This window comes from Monodelphis domestica, chromosome 2 (genome assembly GCF_027887165.1).
Source record: "Monodelphis domestica isolate mMonDom1 chromosome 2, mMonDom1.pri, whole genome shotgun sequence".
NCBI classification, from domain to species: domain Eukaryota; kingdom Metazoa; phylum Chordata; class Mammalia; order Didelphimorphia; family Didelphidae; genus Monodelphis; species Monodelphis domestica.
The window spans coordinates 508,233,201-508,248,199 of NC_077228.1; the positions used below are offsets into that span (position 1 = coordinate 508,233,201).

At 42.2% G+C, this 14,999-nt stretch overlaps 1 protein-coding gene across 6 annotated transcripts in view; it reads right to left on the bottom strand.

The window, feature by feature from the left end:
* The window catches only part of SSH2 (slingshot protein phosphatase 2), a 264,955-nt gene that overhangs the window by 15,802 nt on the left and 234,154 nt on the right, over positions 1-14,999 (bottom strand). For all 6 annotated transcript variants that reach the window (XM_056819582.1, XM_007485720.3, XM_007485719.3 and 3 more), the window contains 3 exons: positions 12,604-12,650; positions 5,199-5,345; positions 933-1,133 (listed from right to left, as the gene is read on the bottom strand). In XM_056819582.1, the coding sequence (XP_056675560.1) occupies positions 933-1,133; positions 5,199-5,345; positions 12,604-12,650 (395 nt within the window). The remainder of the gene's footprint in view (positions 1-932; positions 1,134-5,198; positions 5,346-12,603; positions 12,651-14,999) is intronic.

The window sequence follows — 14,999 nt, forward strand, 5'->3', positions numbered from 1 at the left end:
GGATTTTTTTTTTTAGTGGAAACCATGATGCTATGCTGTGGCCTTATTTTCATAATGCTGGGAGGTGGGGGCTGGGAGGGTGGTCCCTTTGCCCGGGAAGGTCTGGAAAAGCTGTATAAATTATTTTTCTCAGGGGAAACACTGCCCAGAATCTGGAGAAGAGACTTCAGGTCATGAGACTCAATGGAGTCAAAACCTGGCCTCAGGCCCAAACGCTGTTAGTCAGTTTTGCTTACACCATCCAATAACAACCAAGGGCCATGCCTAAATGGAAAGTCCAAACACAACCCAGTAAACCAGAAGATGCAGCACCAGAGATCTCGGCAGACCATTTCTGAACTCCTTTATAACCACCTGATCTTTTTTTGGAGAATTGCGGGAGACGAGCGCCATCACAAAAGGGATCGTGATCAAGTCAAGGGAATTCATTACTAAACAAGTTTTCTGTTTCAAGTTTTGTAACCAGCTGCCAAACTGTTGTCAGAAACAGCTGGCTCTCCAGAATGAACTTTCTTACTTCAACTGAGAGATGTGCACATGACTTTTTGATTAAGCTAATATGTTACATTTGACAACAAACATTTAAGCATCCACTATGTGGAGGAGAGGCAGAATGGTGGATGGACTAACAAGCCCTCCTTGAAGACAGGAAGACCTAGGTTTAGGTCCTACCCAGGACAGATGCTGACTGTGTGAGCACAACTTGGGGCAAAGACAAAGCACTGGAATGTTTGCTGACTGACTGGTTGATGGGTCATGGACTACTCATTTAATCCACTTGACTCAATTCTAAGCTGCACTTGGTGAGGGAGCTTCCATGGGTTTGGATCCAGCTGAAAACCAGGCAGAGCACCCCCCATACCCCAACATGCTCCTTGATGGCTCCAGGGAAGCTAGGCACAATTTTCATTCTAAGGTGGCTTCAGACTCACCTTGCCAGCAGAATCCCTTGGTACTCCTCCAGCTGCCTCATGAAGCTGGGATTGGGCTTGGTGACCGTGCGCCTTTCTTTCACATAGTCATAGGCACGGTCCAGGTTCCAGCCATACTCCTTCATAGCATAAGCAATCACAGTGGAGGCAGACCGGCTCACCCCCATCTTGCAGTGTACAAGGCATTTAGAGCCATGCTTCCTGGTGTAAATTTGAGGGAGAAAGGGTTATCAGAAAGGGAAAGAGAAAGAAGAGTGTCCTTTGAAAGCTGAACCCCCAAGCTGTGCTATCCTCTTCCCCTCAATACTTCTATGGACATCCACATCTCTGATCACATCAGGGGGCAGGGCCAGGAGTCTTGGGGAGATTAGGGCAACTTGACCCCTACTCTCAGGGATTTCCACTTGGATGCTAACTCCATTTGAGGGTGGTGTAGGCCAAGAGCCCCAGGAGTCTGAGAGATATTTTTTACCTCTAGCCATCACTCTCCTGAGAACCACAGTGACTCATCAGATATAGAAATGTCCTGAACAGCCTCTTGGTAAGCTCCAGCAGGTGTTTTGTCCCCGGGAGGAAAACAGAGCCACATGAGGCCAATACCTCTCCCTCCCTCATCCAAACACAACACTGTTGTGAATTTCCCAGCTAGTGATGGGGAGAGGAAGAAAAAAATCAGAAAAAAACCCTGATGACTCCAAGGCAGGGTAGTTGTGCAAGTCTAACTCAGGGTACACAAGGCTACATCTGCTCCATTCGATTACATCATCTGTTCAGGAAGGAGTGGCATCTGACCCACACTGGGCATAAACTGAGCCAAAGAGCTACTCTACCAACTCAGAATATTCTGTGTGTGTGTGTGTGTGTGTGTGTGTGTGTGTGTGTGTGTGTGTGAGAGAGAGAGAGAGAGAGAGAGAGAGAGAGAGAGAGAGAGAGAGAGAGAGGGAGAGGGAGAGGGAGAGGGAGAGGGAGAGGGAGAGGGAGAGGGAGAGGGAGAGGGACAGGGAGAGGGACAGGGAGAGGGAGAGGGAGAGAGGGAGAGGGAGAGGGAGAGGGAGAGAGGGGGAGAGAGAGAGAGAGAGAGAGAGAGAGAGAGAGAGAGAGAGAGAGAGAGAGAGAGAGAGAGAGAGAGAGAGAGAGAGAGAGAGGGAGAGAGGGAGGGAAGAGAATGTGGAGAATGTGTGTGTGAGACCTTGGCACAAGGAGCTACTTCAATAACTATGGACGTCTGCAGCTTACAAACTTCTTAGGGAGTCTATAGGCACAATCATACAATACTGAAATAATGCTACAAGGCAGTTACTTAATATATGCTAAAATAAGGGCGTGATCTAGGTAAGCAAATGCTCCAGGAATTCAGAGAATGTTGGCCAAATGATTTGGAGCCTCTTAGCAAAGAGGCAGCATGAAGTTCTCATCTGAGCAGTAGTTCTATGGCTGGTGATGCAGGCCAATTCTGACTCTACCATGTGCCAGTCTTGGCTCTCCAATGAGACTGTAAGTACCCTGAAGGGAAGAACTTCATCTTTCTTATGCCTCCTACAGCATCCAGGGCTGTATATGGAAGTTGCTTAAATGAATTTATCTAGTGGCACTATAGGGTTATTTCCCCAAATCATGGAGTGACATTTACTTCATTCCTAGCACCAGAAATAGGCTAATGCCAAGTGACTCAGATGACAGTTTAGGCATATACTTTGTATTTGTTCCCCAACAAGCACAGGCTTCTTGAATGGGGCAAGCTTCTAGTTTATGCTTGCTGTCCTAGGAGAAGCTACAAACTTTTATACAAACCATGAGAAAAAAGTAATTCGAAAAGCTCCCATGGAGGGAACATTCCTTTAACATCACTTGAACTGGACAGCCCAATGAAGGCCATGGGAGTCTCCCAATAACATGTGGGAACAGATAGCCTTTTCAAGTTGGAAGAAACTTTATTAATTTGAAGTTGTTTTTTTCTTTGCTTAGCATCCCTCCTTTTAGGAGCTCATAAGAACCTCTTTTATTCTCTGAATCATAAAAGGGAGCTTCAAGCATGGAGAATGTGCTTGTGGATGAGTAAAGCTTAGTAGGAAAGAGGAAAAGAATGGATACTATATCGCCTGGAGCACAGCCTGACTTGAGACTCCACTATGTGCTCTTAACAATGACCAGGGGCAGCTCTGAGAAGGTCATTTAACTGCCCTGGCCCTCCAATTCTTCACTTATAAAATGAGAATGTTGGATCCCCTTCCTGGGGTACCTTTTTGGCTTTATAACCGTATGATTCTCTAATTCTAAGCCTATGAAAGATTTGGAAAAAAGGATTGAATTCTGTGAATTTTGGAAGTGACTTGTATATTGGTTTGAACCATTCTTGTTATGGGTTTGGGGACCAGCTCTAATTTGTGAGGTCTTCTTTTCCTCTGTGGCAGGGGGAGAGGCAGTAACTAGCTGTCTTAGTGACCATGTGTATGTAAGGGGAGCATCCAAAAGTCCTCACCCTGTCCTAACTGTTGATCAGGAAGCATCTTGATTGGTTGAGAGTAAGCTCTGAATTATAAATCCAACACATTTAGGTATGATAGGTCTCTGAACCTAGAGAATGCCCATGAAGTTTAGGGGCTGTGATCCTTGAGCCAGGCTTTAGGAATGGTGAATTATAAATAACAAAAGACCAATCTTTAGGTCAAGAAGAAAGGTATTCTCCTGGGATACATTTCCAAATACTCTGATCCCCAAGGAAGCTGAGTGGTGTCCCAGTCTGAGTCAGTTTCTTAAAAAGTCTAACTTAAGAGTCAGAAGGATTCAGGGTGGTTAATAAAAATAAATTTCCTGAATATAGTGGTAATAAGAAGTCATCTCTGTTGGAGAGCTTTAAAAATAGAAGATTCCTATTTCCCAGGGATGACTTGAATGTGATCCTTCATGAAAGAATAGGCCAGATTGGTATGATTAGGTATGGACAAGAGAATAAGACTGCAGAAAACCTGGAGAAAAGATGCAATGAATGGAAGCTTGGAGATCCGTCCATCAAGGAAGAATTCCAGGGGAGAATGTGACCTGGAGAAGGCAGTTAAAACAGGAACACACAAACTGTTTCTGGCTGACTCTTTTTCCTGAGACCACTGGGAGAAAGAGCTGAGGATTCTCCTCTGTCTTTTGGCCACTAATTTCCTCTCTGAGATATTGGAGTTTGACTCTGAAGACCCTTTCAAAGCTGTTAAAGACATCCCTCTTATAAGACTAAAATAATTTTAGTTATTCAATTTAAGATTTATTCTAGCTTAAGGAAATCCTAATCCCTCTTTCCTATCCAATCTCCTTTCCCCCTCCATCCTTAAAATAAACCCCGTTTCTAACAAAGTTAGAGAGTTAGCTATCAGATTTTCAGTCAACTTATTCCATCTGAATCCCAGCTTCACTCCAATGGAAGAGAACGGAAGTTGTTGGGAGGGGAGGAGGGAGACGGGGTCTGATTCTTCACTACTGTATTGCTCAGTGTGCTTGCTCAGCAGTCCCCTATTACCATAAACCACCCAACTAAATAACCACCTAATACACTTCCAACATAATTTCTATGATAAAAAGAAATGGATAGAAAGAAAATCCAGTGCAAAAGACATACTTTTAAAAGTAGCAAAAGGGAAGCTACTTCAGTTAAGGAACAAATTAAAAAAAAAAGTACTTAGGGGCAAAACTCATACTATTTAGAGCACTGATCAGTAAAGCTGTATTTAAAAATGTAAAAGCCATTCTTAGCTCATGGGCTGTACTTTTATATAGGCGGTGGGCCATATTTCACTCACAGGCTACAGTTTGCTGACCCTTGATTTAAAATATCATCTTACTAAAACAAAAGGCTGGGAATATCTCCAAGAATATTTAATGTAAGTCTTACTCCCAGAGAGTACTGTATATGCCATCTCATAAACAGGATAGAAAGAACTCTGAGGAGGGAGGCAACATAACCCTTCTTACCCACATTAAAGAAGCACAATCTGAAAGTTCTTCCTTTGAGTTAATCTAAATTCCTCCTGCTGTATCTTAGAGCAGCTTCCTCTATTTTTGTGTACAGTAGAACTAGCTTACATCTGTTTCCTATAAGCCTTTATATTCTGAAGATAAGTTACTTGTTATGTGAAATAATCTCAGCTCCTTTAACCACATTTCTTACCCTTTTCTCTGGATCATCTCAAGGGTATTCACATGTCCAAAGTCCTATTTTTAGGTGCTAGAGGCAAAAGAAAGTAACAAAAAGAAAATGCATTTCTGGTGGGTTATGCTTACTTGGCTTTAGAGATGAATTTGTAAGTGTCATTCCAGTAAGCCAGTAGATCTGTGGCTTCCTCATCATATACCCGGATGTTATGATACTCAAAGACTCCTGGGAAGAAGTTATCTATTTCTCGAGTAACATTCAAGATATATCGTACCCTGTGAGGAAAACAAAGATATATCAGATTGATGACTATTATGACAGGCTACAGAAATAAACATCCCTATCTTCCCATTTTCCTTAGTTAAAACTGATCCTTTTCTCAAGTGCTGAATTAAATATTAACATTAACAAGGAGCTACCCAGAGGATTCCCTTATCTAATTCAAACAAGGGTTGTATGAAAAGGGATTGTTTAAGCATATCTGATTGAGGAATTTAGTCTAAAAGGCGAATTTGCTTCATGAGAGTCTTCTTGCCAAATTTGGCACCCAATGCTCAGTTTCATTTTACGGAGAGTTAGGCAACCTTTCCTTGGCAGGTCCTAGAATAAGTTTCATATTTTATTGTAAACTAGAAAAAGTAACTTTAGTAGTTTACAATTTTATTTGCTTTATGGCAGTTCTCATTAAATTTACCATTTGCCTCTGTAAGTCCAATATATAATAACCAGACCAGCAGATAATCCCCAAGAGAAAATGGAGCTGTGAGGAACTAAACCTACCCTTTCCTGCTCTGTACCCTTCAAGAGATCTAGAACCTAGATTCCCTGCTACCCACTCCTCTGTTCTAAAGCATATCTTAGTGAAATATACTTGGCAGTGTTTCTGACATGCTGATGAAGCAACAATTTTTAGGTAGGTTCCAAGTGTTCTACCAAGCTGAGGGTCTTGTAGAAAGTGGTTCCTCTTATCATTTTTTTAGAAAAAGAGGATTCGTTGGACAGGATGTTGGGAATAGAAACCCACCCTGGGATGCTACTTCACACTCAGGACAGAGTGGATCTGGGACAACATCAACGATACCCTGGGCTTAATTTGTCCAAGGGCCTACATGGTAAGGCAAGGAGAATGAAAAGCAGCCAGATCTAAAGTCACCGCTTAGAATGCTCTCCCTATTAAGACTGTAAGCTCCCTGGGGGCAGAGATTCCATCTTATTGAAATGCCTGATCTCCTCAACGGTTAGCACAGTGCTTGGGACACAGTCTGAATAACACTGGAGTTCTATAGATTTGGTGACATCAAAAAATTAAAAGCAATAATTCAACTACCTCACACAAAACCTGCCCTTTGGGCCACTCTATATTCACTGAGGAAAAGGTCCCAGACCCAGTTCTAGAAATCTGCCATAGAATCTCACATTTGGAAGAGACCACAGAGGTTAAATATGTGTCCCCTTTAGAGCCCTGCCCTTCCTTTTCCCAATATCTGGTCAGTGTTCCTAAGTCTCCCAGCCACTAGAGCCCTCCCTCTCCTAATACTTGTTCATTTGGCATATGCCCTGAACATGCTCTTATATGTACATGGTGTCTTCCTATTAGAGAATATTTTATTTCTGCATTTAATAAATGCTAATAAATCAGCCAATGTTTATGAGGTAGTTAATGCCACTGTCAGACAGTTCTAATTATTACTCAAATGATTAGAGGATGCAGCTAGGTGACTCAGTGGATGGAGAGTCAGGCCTAGAGACAGGAGGTTCTGGGTTCCAATCTGGTTTCAGACACTTCCCAGCTGTGTGACCCTGGGCAGTCACTTGACCCCCATTGTGTAGCCCTTACTGCCCTTTTGCTTTGGAACCAATAACCAGTATTGATTCTAAGATGGAAGATAAGGGTTTTAAAAAATTAAATTAAACTAAATTCTTAGAAATGTTTTCCTATCTCAGGCCAGTCTGTGCCTCTGCAGTGCTGCTCATCTTTGGGCTGAACTGTATGCTCTGTGGTCAAATACAAGGCCAATTCCTCCCCTCTGATGGGAGGTTTTCCTGGCTTTCCTTCCACTTAGCTGATTGTTCCTTCTCAGGGTCTTGACTGTCTTCCCCAACCTATTTTCTTTCTATTTCTCCCTGCATGTATGTAGCTTGTATGTACATATTTGTATGCCTGCTGTCTTTCCCATTAGATTGTAAGCTCCTTGAGGGCAGACTCTTGCCTTTCAACTTTTTTGTTTGTTTGCCCAGCACTTAGCACAGTAACAGGCATAAAGTAGGTGTTTAATAAATGTTTTCTAATTGGCTCTTTTACAGGATAATCCTTCAATTTAACCCCCCCCCCCCCCCCCATCTTAGAATCAATACTGTGTATTGGTTCTGCAAGGGCTAGGCAACAGGGGTTAAATGAATTGCCCAGGGTCACACAGCTAGGAAGTGTCTAAGGCCAGATTTGACTCTCAACAATATAATTCTCAACACTGAACCACCTAATTAACCCCCTAATCCTTCAAATTATTGGAAATGACAATCATGTCTTCCTTTGAGTCTTTTCTTCTAAAGGTTAAACTTTCCCAATGATCAGCATTAATTAAGCATCTAATATGTGTCAAGAATAGAGCCAAATGTTGGGGATGTAAAGACAGTGATGGTGAGCTTATGGCACAGGTGCCAAAGATGGCATGCAGAGCCCTCTCTATGGGCACTTGGCTACTCCCCTTCCCCTGAATTCCTTACTAGAATGGCAGAGGGACTTGGGACGAGCTGCTCCCTCCCCCCTCTCCATTGTGCCTGATGACACTGTTTCACATCCCCTGCCCCTCTGCCCAGCAGCCCAATGGGAGCATATCCTCCCTCCCCTGTGTCAGGTAAAAGGGGAAAGGGTGCACCTTTCACTTGGGGTGGGGGGAGGCACAGCCCTTGGTCTGGGGATGGGGAGGGGGCAGGGCCTGGCACTCTGTCTCTGAAAGGATCACCATCACTGCTCTAGGAGCTAACATTCTGACCTCCCCAATTCTCGCAATACATCTCTCTACCACCAGTTTTCCTAATTTGGTGCAGACTTAGATGCAGTATAGAAATGAAGAGGATCATTTTTGACAATATACTTATTCTTTTTCAAGTAAATTTTACTCATCCCGTCTGTTATGCCAACATTCTTCTATCGACATAGCCCAAGATCATACTCTCCCTTTCTTGGTTGCCATCTCACAGTAAAGAGCTTTTAAGTTTATTAAAATCTCCAAGATCTTTAAAAAAATTTTTTTAAACCCTTACCTTCTGTCTTCGAATCAATACTGGATATTGGTTCTAAGGCAGATGTGTGGTAAGGGCTAGGCAATGGGGGTTAGGTGACTTGTCCAGGGACACACAGCTAGGAAGTATCTGAGGGCAGATCTGAACCCAGGACCTCCCAACTCCAGGCCTGGCTCTCCATCCAATAAACCACCTAGTTGCCCTCCAAATTCCTAAGATCTTCAAAATAAAGTCTTCTCACAAAGCTACCATCAACTCAACTGTACCAGCAGGACAGAAGTTTGGGTTTTTCTTCTCATGAGGGCTATCTGATGGCTAGGATCGCTTCATCAAACCTCAGCTTTACTTCTAGAGGTTAAAAACAAAGATGCACATTTCAGAGCATCATGGAACTCAAGCACTGTTTGAGTTTATGAAAAGTCCATAGAGGCTGATGGGTTACCCAGAGTCACAACTTCAAATTCTAGAATTAAAATACAGTGCTCTCTACCACCCCAATGTAGTTCCTTACTGAATAGAAGCTAAACCAGGAACTCATGAAGCCACTGGGTCCAGTCCCCTGCCTTCAGGATAATTCTCTAGGAAAGACTAAAACCATGTCAACTAGATGGTCAGCTATTTCCTTTCTGAGTTATTTCCTGGGATGGAGACCACACAACCTCTCTCCGTTATCCATTACAGGGTCTTACTACTTTGTTTTCTTAATGTCCAGCTGTGCAAACAATATCTTTCCTGCTTTCATACAAGCCTATTTCCTTTTTCCCCCTAGGCCTCCATGGACATAAAAACAACTGCTTCCCAGTCTCCCCCTCCAGATCTTTCACAGACTTGGAGAATAATTAAGTGCCTAATTTATCCATCTTTATTCTAGGCTTTATAATTTGAACTTTTATCTTTTCCTATAACCAACTGTTGTTAGCCTTGCTTTAGCTTCTATACATACAACTAAAGGCCCAGCTCTGCCATTTTAAAAGGGAAGAGACTGAGGGCTCAGAGAAGGTAAATGATTGATTTGCCTAAGGACACACAAGTATGAAAAGCAGAGTTAGGACCCCCAAATCCTTTTCAAACTGTGACCCTAAACAGCGTAAGAATTGTTTTTGGCCCTTTTAAATCATGATTAATATGTAAAAATATCCTGTTCATTTCCCCCCTCCAATGACACTATGTCACTGACTCCCACTCAGTTTGTGCTGGGCCCAGTCAAGCTTCCTATTCTGAGCTTGTGCTCGTTTGGTTTTATCCCATGGTCCTCCCGGAAGTGCATCCTGTTTGGGTAAGATTGACTAATTGGTCACGATAATTTTGAATGGTATTCTCAGTTTTCAAGCTATTAGCAACTTTTGCATAATTTAGATGCCCTCAATTTCTCTTTTCAGGTCATCAGCACTAATGCTGAACAGCACCCCCTTTAGAACTGACTGAAGGTCTGGGAGAATCTAGGAGGAGATATAAAATCGAGAGGAAGTTAATAAGGCTCTTTGTTATTTTCATTTGTTAGAAAACCTTTGATTTTAAATTTCTACCATAGCCCTCTGTTATAAGGAAAAGAAGGAGCAGCTGCTGCAAGGCAGAAGCAGGAAGTTTCCATAATCCTAGGAGAGTGACAGAGTTGCTCTTCCTTGGGGGAGAGCTGAAGATAGAGGTTGTTGGTCTAAGCTCCTTGGGTGGACCTCATGAGTTGGACTAGTTTTCCTCTCTTGTGACTGTATCCTTTATCCAACGGCTGGTTCCTATCTCTCTGTCTCTCTCTGTCTCTCTCTCTGTCTCTCTCTCTGTCTCTCTCTCTGTGTGTGTGTGTGTGTGTGTGTGTGTGTGTGTGTGTGTATCTTGTGGCTGACAGAATGATTTCCAACAGAGCTGCTCAAGACATCCAAGTGGCAACTGTCAGTGAGAACTCTTTCCTCTTGGCCTGGTCTTGCTACCTTCAGTTCCTTACCATCTTTATATATCAACTAAGAGGGGTTTAATTTAGCTAGTTGTAGGAATTAGATTTGTAGGTAGAGAAGTATTAAATAGTGTAGGTTATCAACTTGATTTTGGGGGGGAAAGATTATTTATAGTCTTTAGATAGATCGTCCCAATTCCCTTCCCTTATCTTAAATAAACAATTATTTTAGTTATATTTATATATATTATTTCAGGTGACTAGTGTACTCGCTTCCTCCGTTTCTGGGCTGCCTCGATTCTTGGCATACTTATATTAGGCCCATGTTGTCTCTGTCTGTACTGTAAAAACTAAACTTGTTTCTAATAAAAATATTATTTTATTAAGGATTATTAGAAATCAAGGAATAAAGAAGATACAAAATAATAATCACGTGCCCATGGCTGATAGCCAATTCAGAATCCCTGCACTTAGCTTACTTACTACATCATTGCAATGGAATTGAAGAGAGAGGGAGGGGTTACTGCCAGTTAAATACTAATTGTGATCTCGCCCAGGTTGGAGACTCAGGTGAGATTATAGGGAATTCTGGGAAATACCAAGGACTTCTGGGGATTGAAGTCTAGGGTTCAAAATCTTCATTTGTTCTCCATTTTTATAGTACCATGTAATACATGCTTACTGGCTGACTGATCTAGGGTAAAGTGTTCCTAGGATCCAGATAACTCTGTCAGACTGGAAGGGAATTCAGAGATGACTCACAGATAAAGAAAACAAAGCCAGAGACTTTCTCAGTCATGGAGCCAGTAAGCTCCAGGATAGGGTCCAATTCAGGACTTTGGGGCTCCAGTGCCACAGTGTTTGCCAGCTCACTGGCTGCTCCCATCTTCCCATCAGCAAGCCAGAGGAGCAAAGTATCAGAATGACTATATTTCTCCAGGATCTCTTGGTCTGTAACAAATCCTCCAAAATCTCTTTCTTTCCTTATTCCTAAATTATTCAGGGGTTTTCCCATTTTTTTTTTTAGCTTGGTGAGATGGTGCCCTAATAGATTTTAGTGTAGGAAATTAGGAAATCTTTTCTGTAGGGGTGATTTTTTTTTTAAAATAGGATTCCATGCTGAGGATGACAGCACTGACTGAAGGTGCTGACTGAGAGACTGCCCCCTTAGCTTTCACATCCTTGATGCTTTTTAGACTGGACATCATCTCTGTTTAGGGGGACTGTCCTCAAGAGTTGTGCACTAGAGGGCAGCTGGGTAGCTCAGCAGATTGATAGTCAGGCCATGAAACAGGAGGTCCTGTATCTACATGTGGCCTCAGACACTTCCTAGGTGTGTGACCTTGGGCAAATCACTTACCTCCACCCCCCCCCCCCCCCATTGCCTAGCCCTTATTGCCCTTCTGCCTTGGAATCAACACAAAGTATTGATTCTAAGATGGAAGGTAAGAGTTTTCTAACAAGGGGGAAGTAGTACACTATTTTCTCTTTTTCTGGACTGATCTGACCCTTATGTCTTGGAAGTCAGGGGAAAAATCAGAGAATTTTAGAATTGGAAGGGACTCTGGTGGTTATATATCCCAAATCCAATTCTGAAGTAAAAAATTCCTCCACTGATGCCCAGTAGAAACAAGCCAGGAAAATAATAAGGCAAGATGGTTAACCATTTGCTTCTTGTCTACTTAATCTGGACTCTGTTATTCTGGTAAAATATAAAATCTCCATGGGGCAGCTGGGTGGCTCAGTGGATTGAGAGTCAGGCCTAGAGACAGGAGGTCCTAAGTCCAAATTTGACCTCAGACACTTCCTACTATATGACCTTGGGCAAGTCATTTAACCCCAAATGCCTAGCCCTTACTGCTCTTTTGCTTTGAAACTGATATTAGCATTGATTCTAAGAGAGACAATAACAGTATAAATAAATAAATTAATAGTATTAATAAAAGAAATGCAAATCTCCACATTACTAGAGGTACTTGTCTTGACACAGAGTAGGTGAGGGCCTATTTGTCATTAACAAAACTCATTTAAACTCTTCAAAGTGCTTACTATAAAAGTACAACCTTGTTTCTAAAAGTTTGTTCTTGTAATACTACATAAGGAAGGAATCTAATGATGACAATGAATTTTAAATGACATCAAAGTATTAAACATTTTACTTTCTTAAATCATTTCAGTCCAAACCATACATTTCCCCTTTTGAAACGCCCAAGGTTTAGAAAAGCAGGAGAATAGGAGAATATTCTTTTTTTTTTTTTTGTAAGCTTCATAGATTTGAAGAGTCAGGAGTAGGAATGGCTGGGAAAAAAGCTGTATTTTTCAGGATAGGAGAGAATGCCATCACGTTAGGTAAAATGGTGACATTTGTGTTGGTTTCTGCATAGGCAGTGCTGTCTACTTACCCTCGGTTCTGTAAGTCTTCTAAATTGGAGGCATTCCATTCTGAACCCTGCATAATCAAAACGACAAAATTAGGAGAAGTTAGTGTACCGCCCTCCACAAAAAATTGTGTATCACCATAAAGAGTCCTGACAGTTAAAATGGTGGATGACATGGGCAAGGTTTAAGCAATCTCACACACCACAGATGGGAAATGATCATGATCCTTCCAGAAATTAGGACAGGATAGTTAGAATGGGAAAAGGGAAAAGAAAGAAATCAAATATTTCAAAATACTGACTAAAGCAAATGTAGTTGGAAGTGTCACAGCCTAGAAGAGAGATTGGCTAAGGGAGGGAAGGGGGGGTGGGAGGTTCACTAGGAAACATCAAACACTGGAGTCTCCATTTTGGGAAAAGGCCGGTGGGAGATGGACAAACCAATCTTTCCTCTCAGGTGAGGGTTCACTGGACTTGGACACACAAAGATGGCTGTGTTGTGCATTTTTTCTTAGAATAGAATTATAACTAACTTAAAAGAAGAGCTCTAGGAAGTAAAATAACAAGTGAGAGAGCAAGGGTTGGGGCCTGGAAATGGGAGTTAGGACAAACTAGCCTTCACAAGGTTCAGGAATCCAGTTCTTAAAAAGGATGCTAAGAAGGATGAAATTAATAAAAGGAAAAGTCAGCAACACTCATCTGCCTAACATGCTAATTGGAAATGACTTGTGAATTCGCCAGGAAAACAAAATGGTACAGAAAATAAATGGAGAACAGTGTTAAGAGCTGATGACTAAGTAAAGGGAGCCCAAAGCTGAGCTGCTTAGGGCACAGGGCTTCCATGGGGTCAGCTGCCTTGAGAGATGGCATCTGTCTGTTCCTAACTTAAATACCATGAATATTAAACCCCAGAGCTCAGCCTAACGTGTATGGCCCTAATTCTGCTAGGGGGAGGCAGCCTGCATCACTCTCAGGAGAGCTATGTAAAGAGGTTTTGGGGGTTTGTTTTATTTTTTATCTTCTTCACAACATGCAATGTGTAAACTTTCTGTCTTTTCTTTCTCTCTTTTCTTCCATCATGCTCTGGTCTAAATCCCTTAATGATAAAACTCTCTAAAAACATCAGCCCTAGAAATCAACTTTTCCAGAAACTCAACCTTTCTAGTCAGTCCAAGAAGGACATCCTAACTGGTGCTTGCAACCAACAGTCATACAAAGTATCCCATTACTGGGAGACTCACTGAGGCAAGGGTATGAGGTCAACAGATCACATACACTCCACCCCTTGCCAAAGGGTATGTGGGTAGTTTCTGGAGGTCTGGGGAGCTTGGATGGGAAAAGTCACATCTTTATTTTTTACATCTTTATATTTATACATCTATCTCGAATAGAAATTGAATGTTTCTTTAAATTATGAATGTAGGCAGAACTTCTGACTTTTGTTATCACCAGAAATGGCAGATATTTTCATGTCATACCACTGTCACTGCAGAGATCTCAAAACATTTAAACTCACCACTTCTAGAGTTATTGGAAGCACTGCTAAATCACTCATAATCATCGTCTTCCTGTCTACAGACTGGATTTCAATATAATTGGTTCCTTCACAACCCTCAGTATTTTAGGTTACACATTTAACCACCTGATTCTGAGAAGGGGTCCCTGGACTTCCCCAGGATGCTGCCCAAGACGTGAACAAGGTTCAGAAGCCTTGTCCCAAGGCAAAGACAATCTTGTTAAGAAGCAGCTTCAAAAGAGGCCATGGGGAAAGGTCTTTCTCTTTCCTTTTCCTACTCTCAGTATAAGAAGCCCTAAGAGGTAGGGGACAGGGAAAGGGGGGCACCAGGTGCTGCCACCACACTGTTACTCCTTCTAAGGGAGGTTTCTGCTACTTTGTCTCCAGGTATGGGGAAAACAAAGTGCATTTCCCTCCAGTGTTTAGTCTGTGGATTTTTTATCTACTAACATTGTGCTATCTGTGCTGGACAGGCTACCATGATGTAAGAAATGCTTCAGGGTCTTATTTTCCAATGCAGACCTCTCCATTACAGTTCACACAAAGTATTCTGCCTCAGGGCCTCTGACTCTTTTTTCACTCGTGAAATTGTTGGCTAGGTCCAACATTCCTGGGCCTTGCCCATCATCCTTTTTGGCAGAAGTTTTTCTCTTCTCCTCCAGACCTGCTATTAAGTCCAATGCCCCAGGAGACTGGGGGTATCTCGATGACTTAGGGCAGATGCTTCCAGTCCAGTAAAGGGTCCTAACAAGAATCCAAAAAAGTTTCTCTTTCTGAGGATGACTAGACTTCCTTCTAATCTCAACTAGCACAGATTTCCTTCAAGTTCGCTCTTCAGATCATTAAAAAACCTTCAAGCTGTACGGCAATGGGGTGGTTACCTAAGCCAGCAGGCTCATTTTAG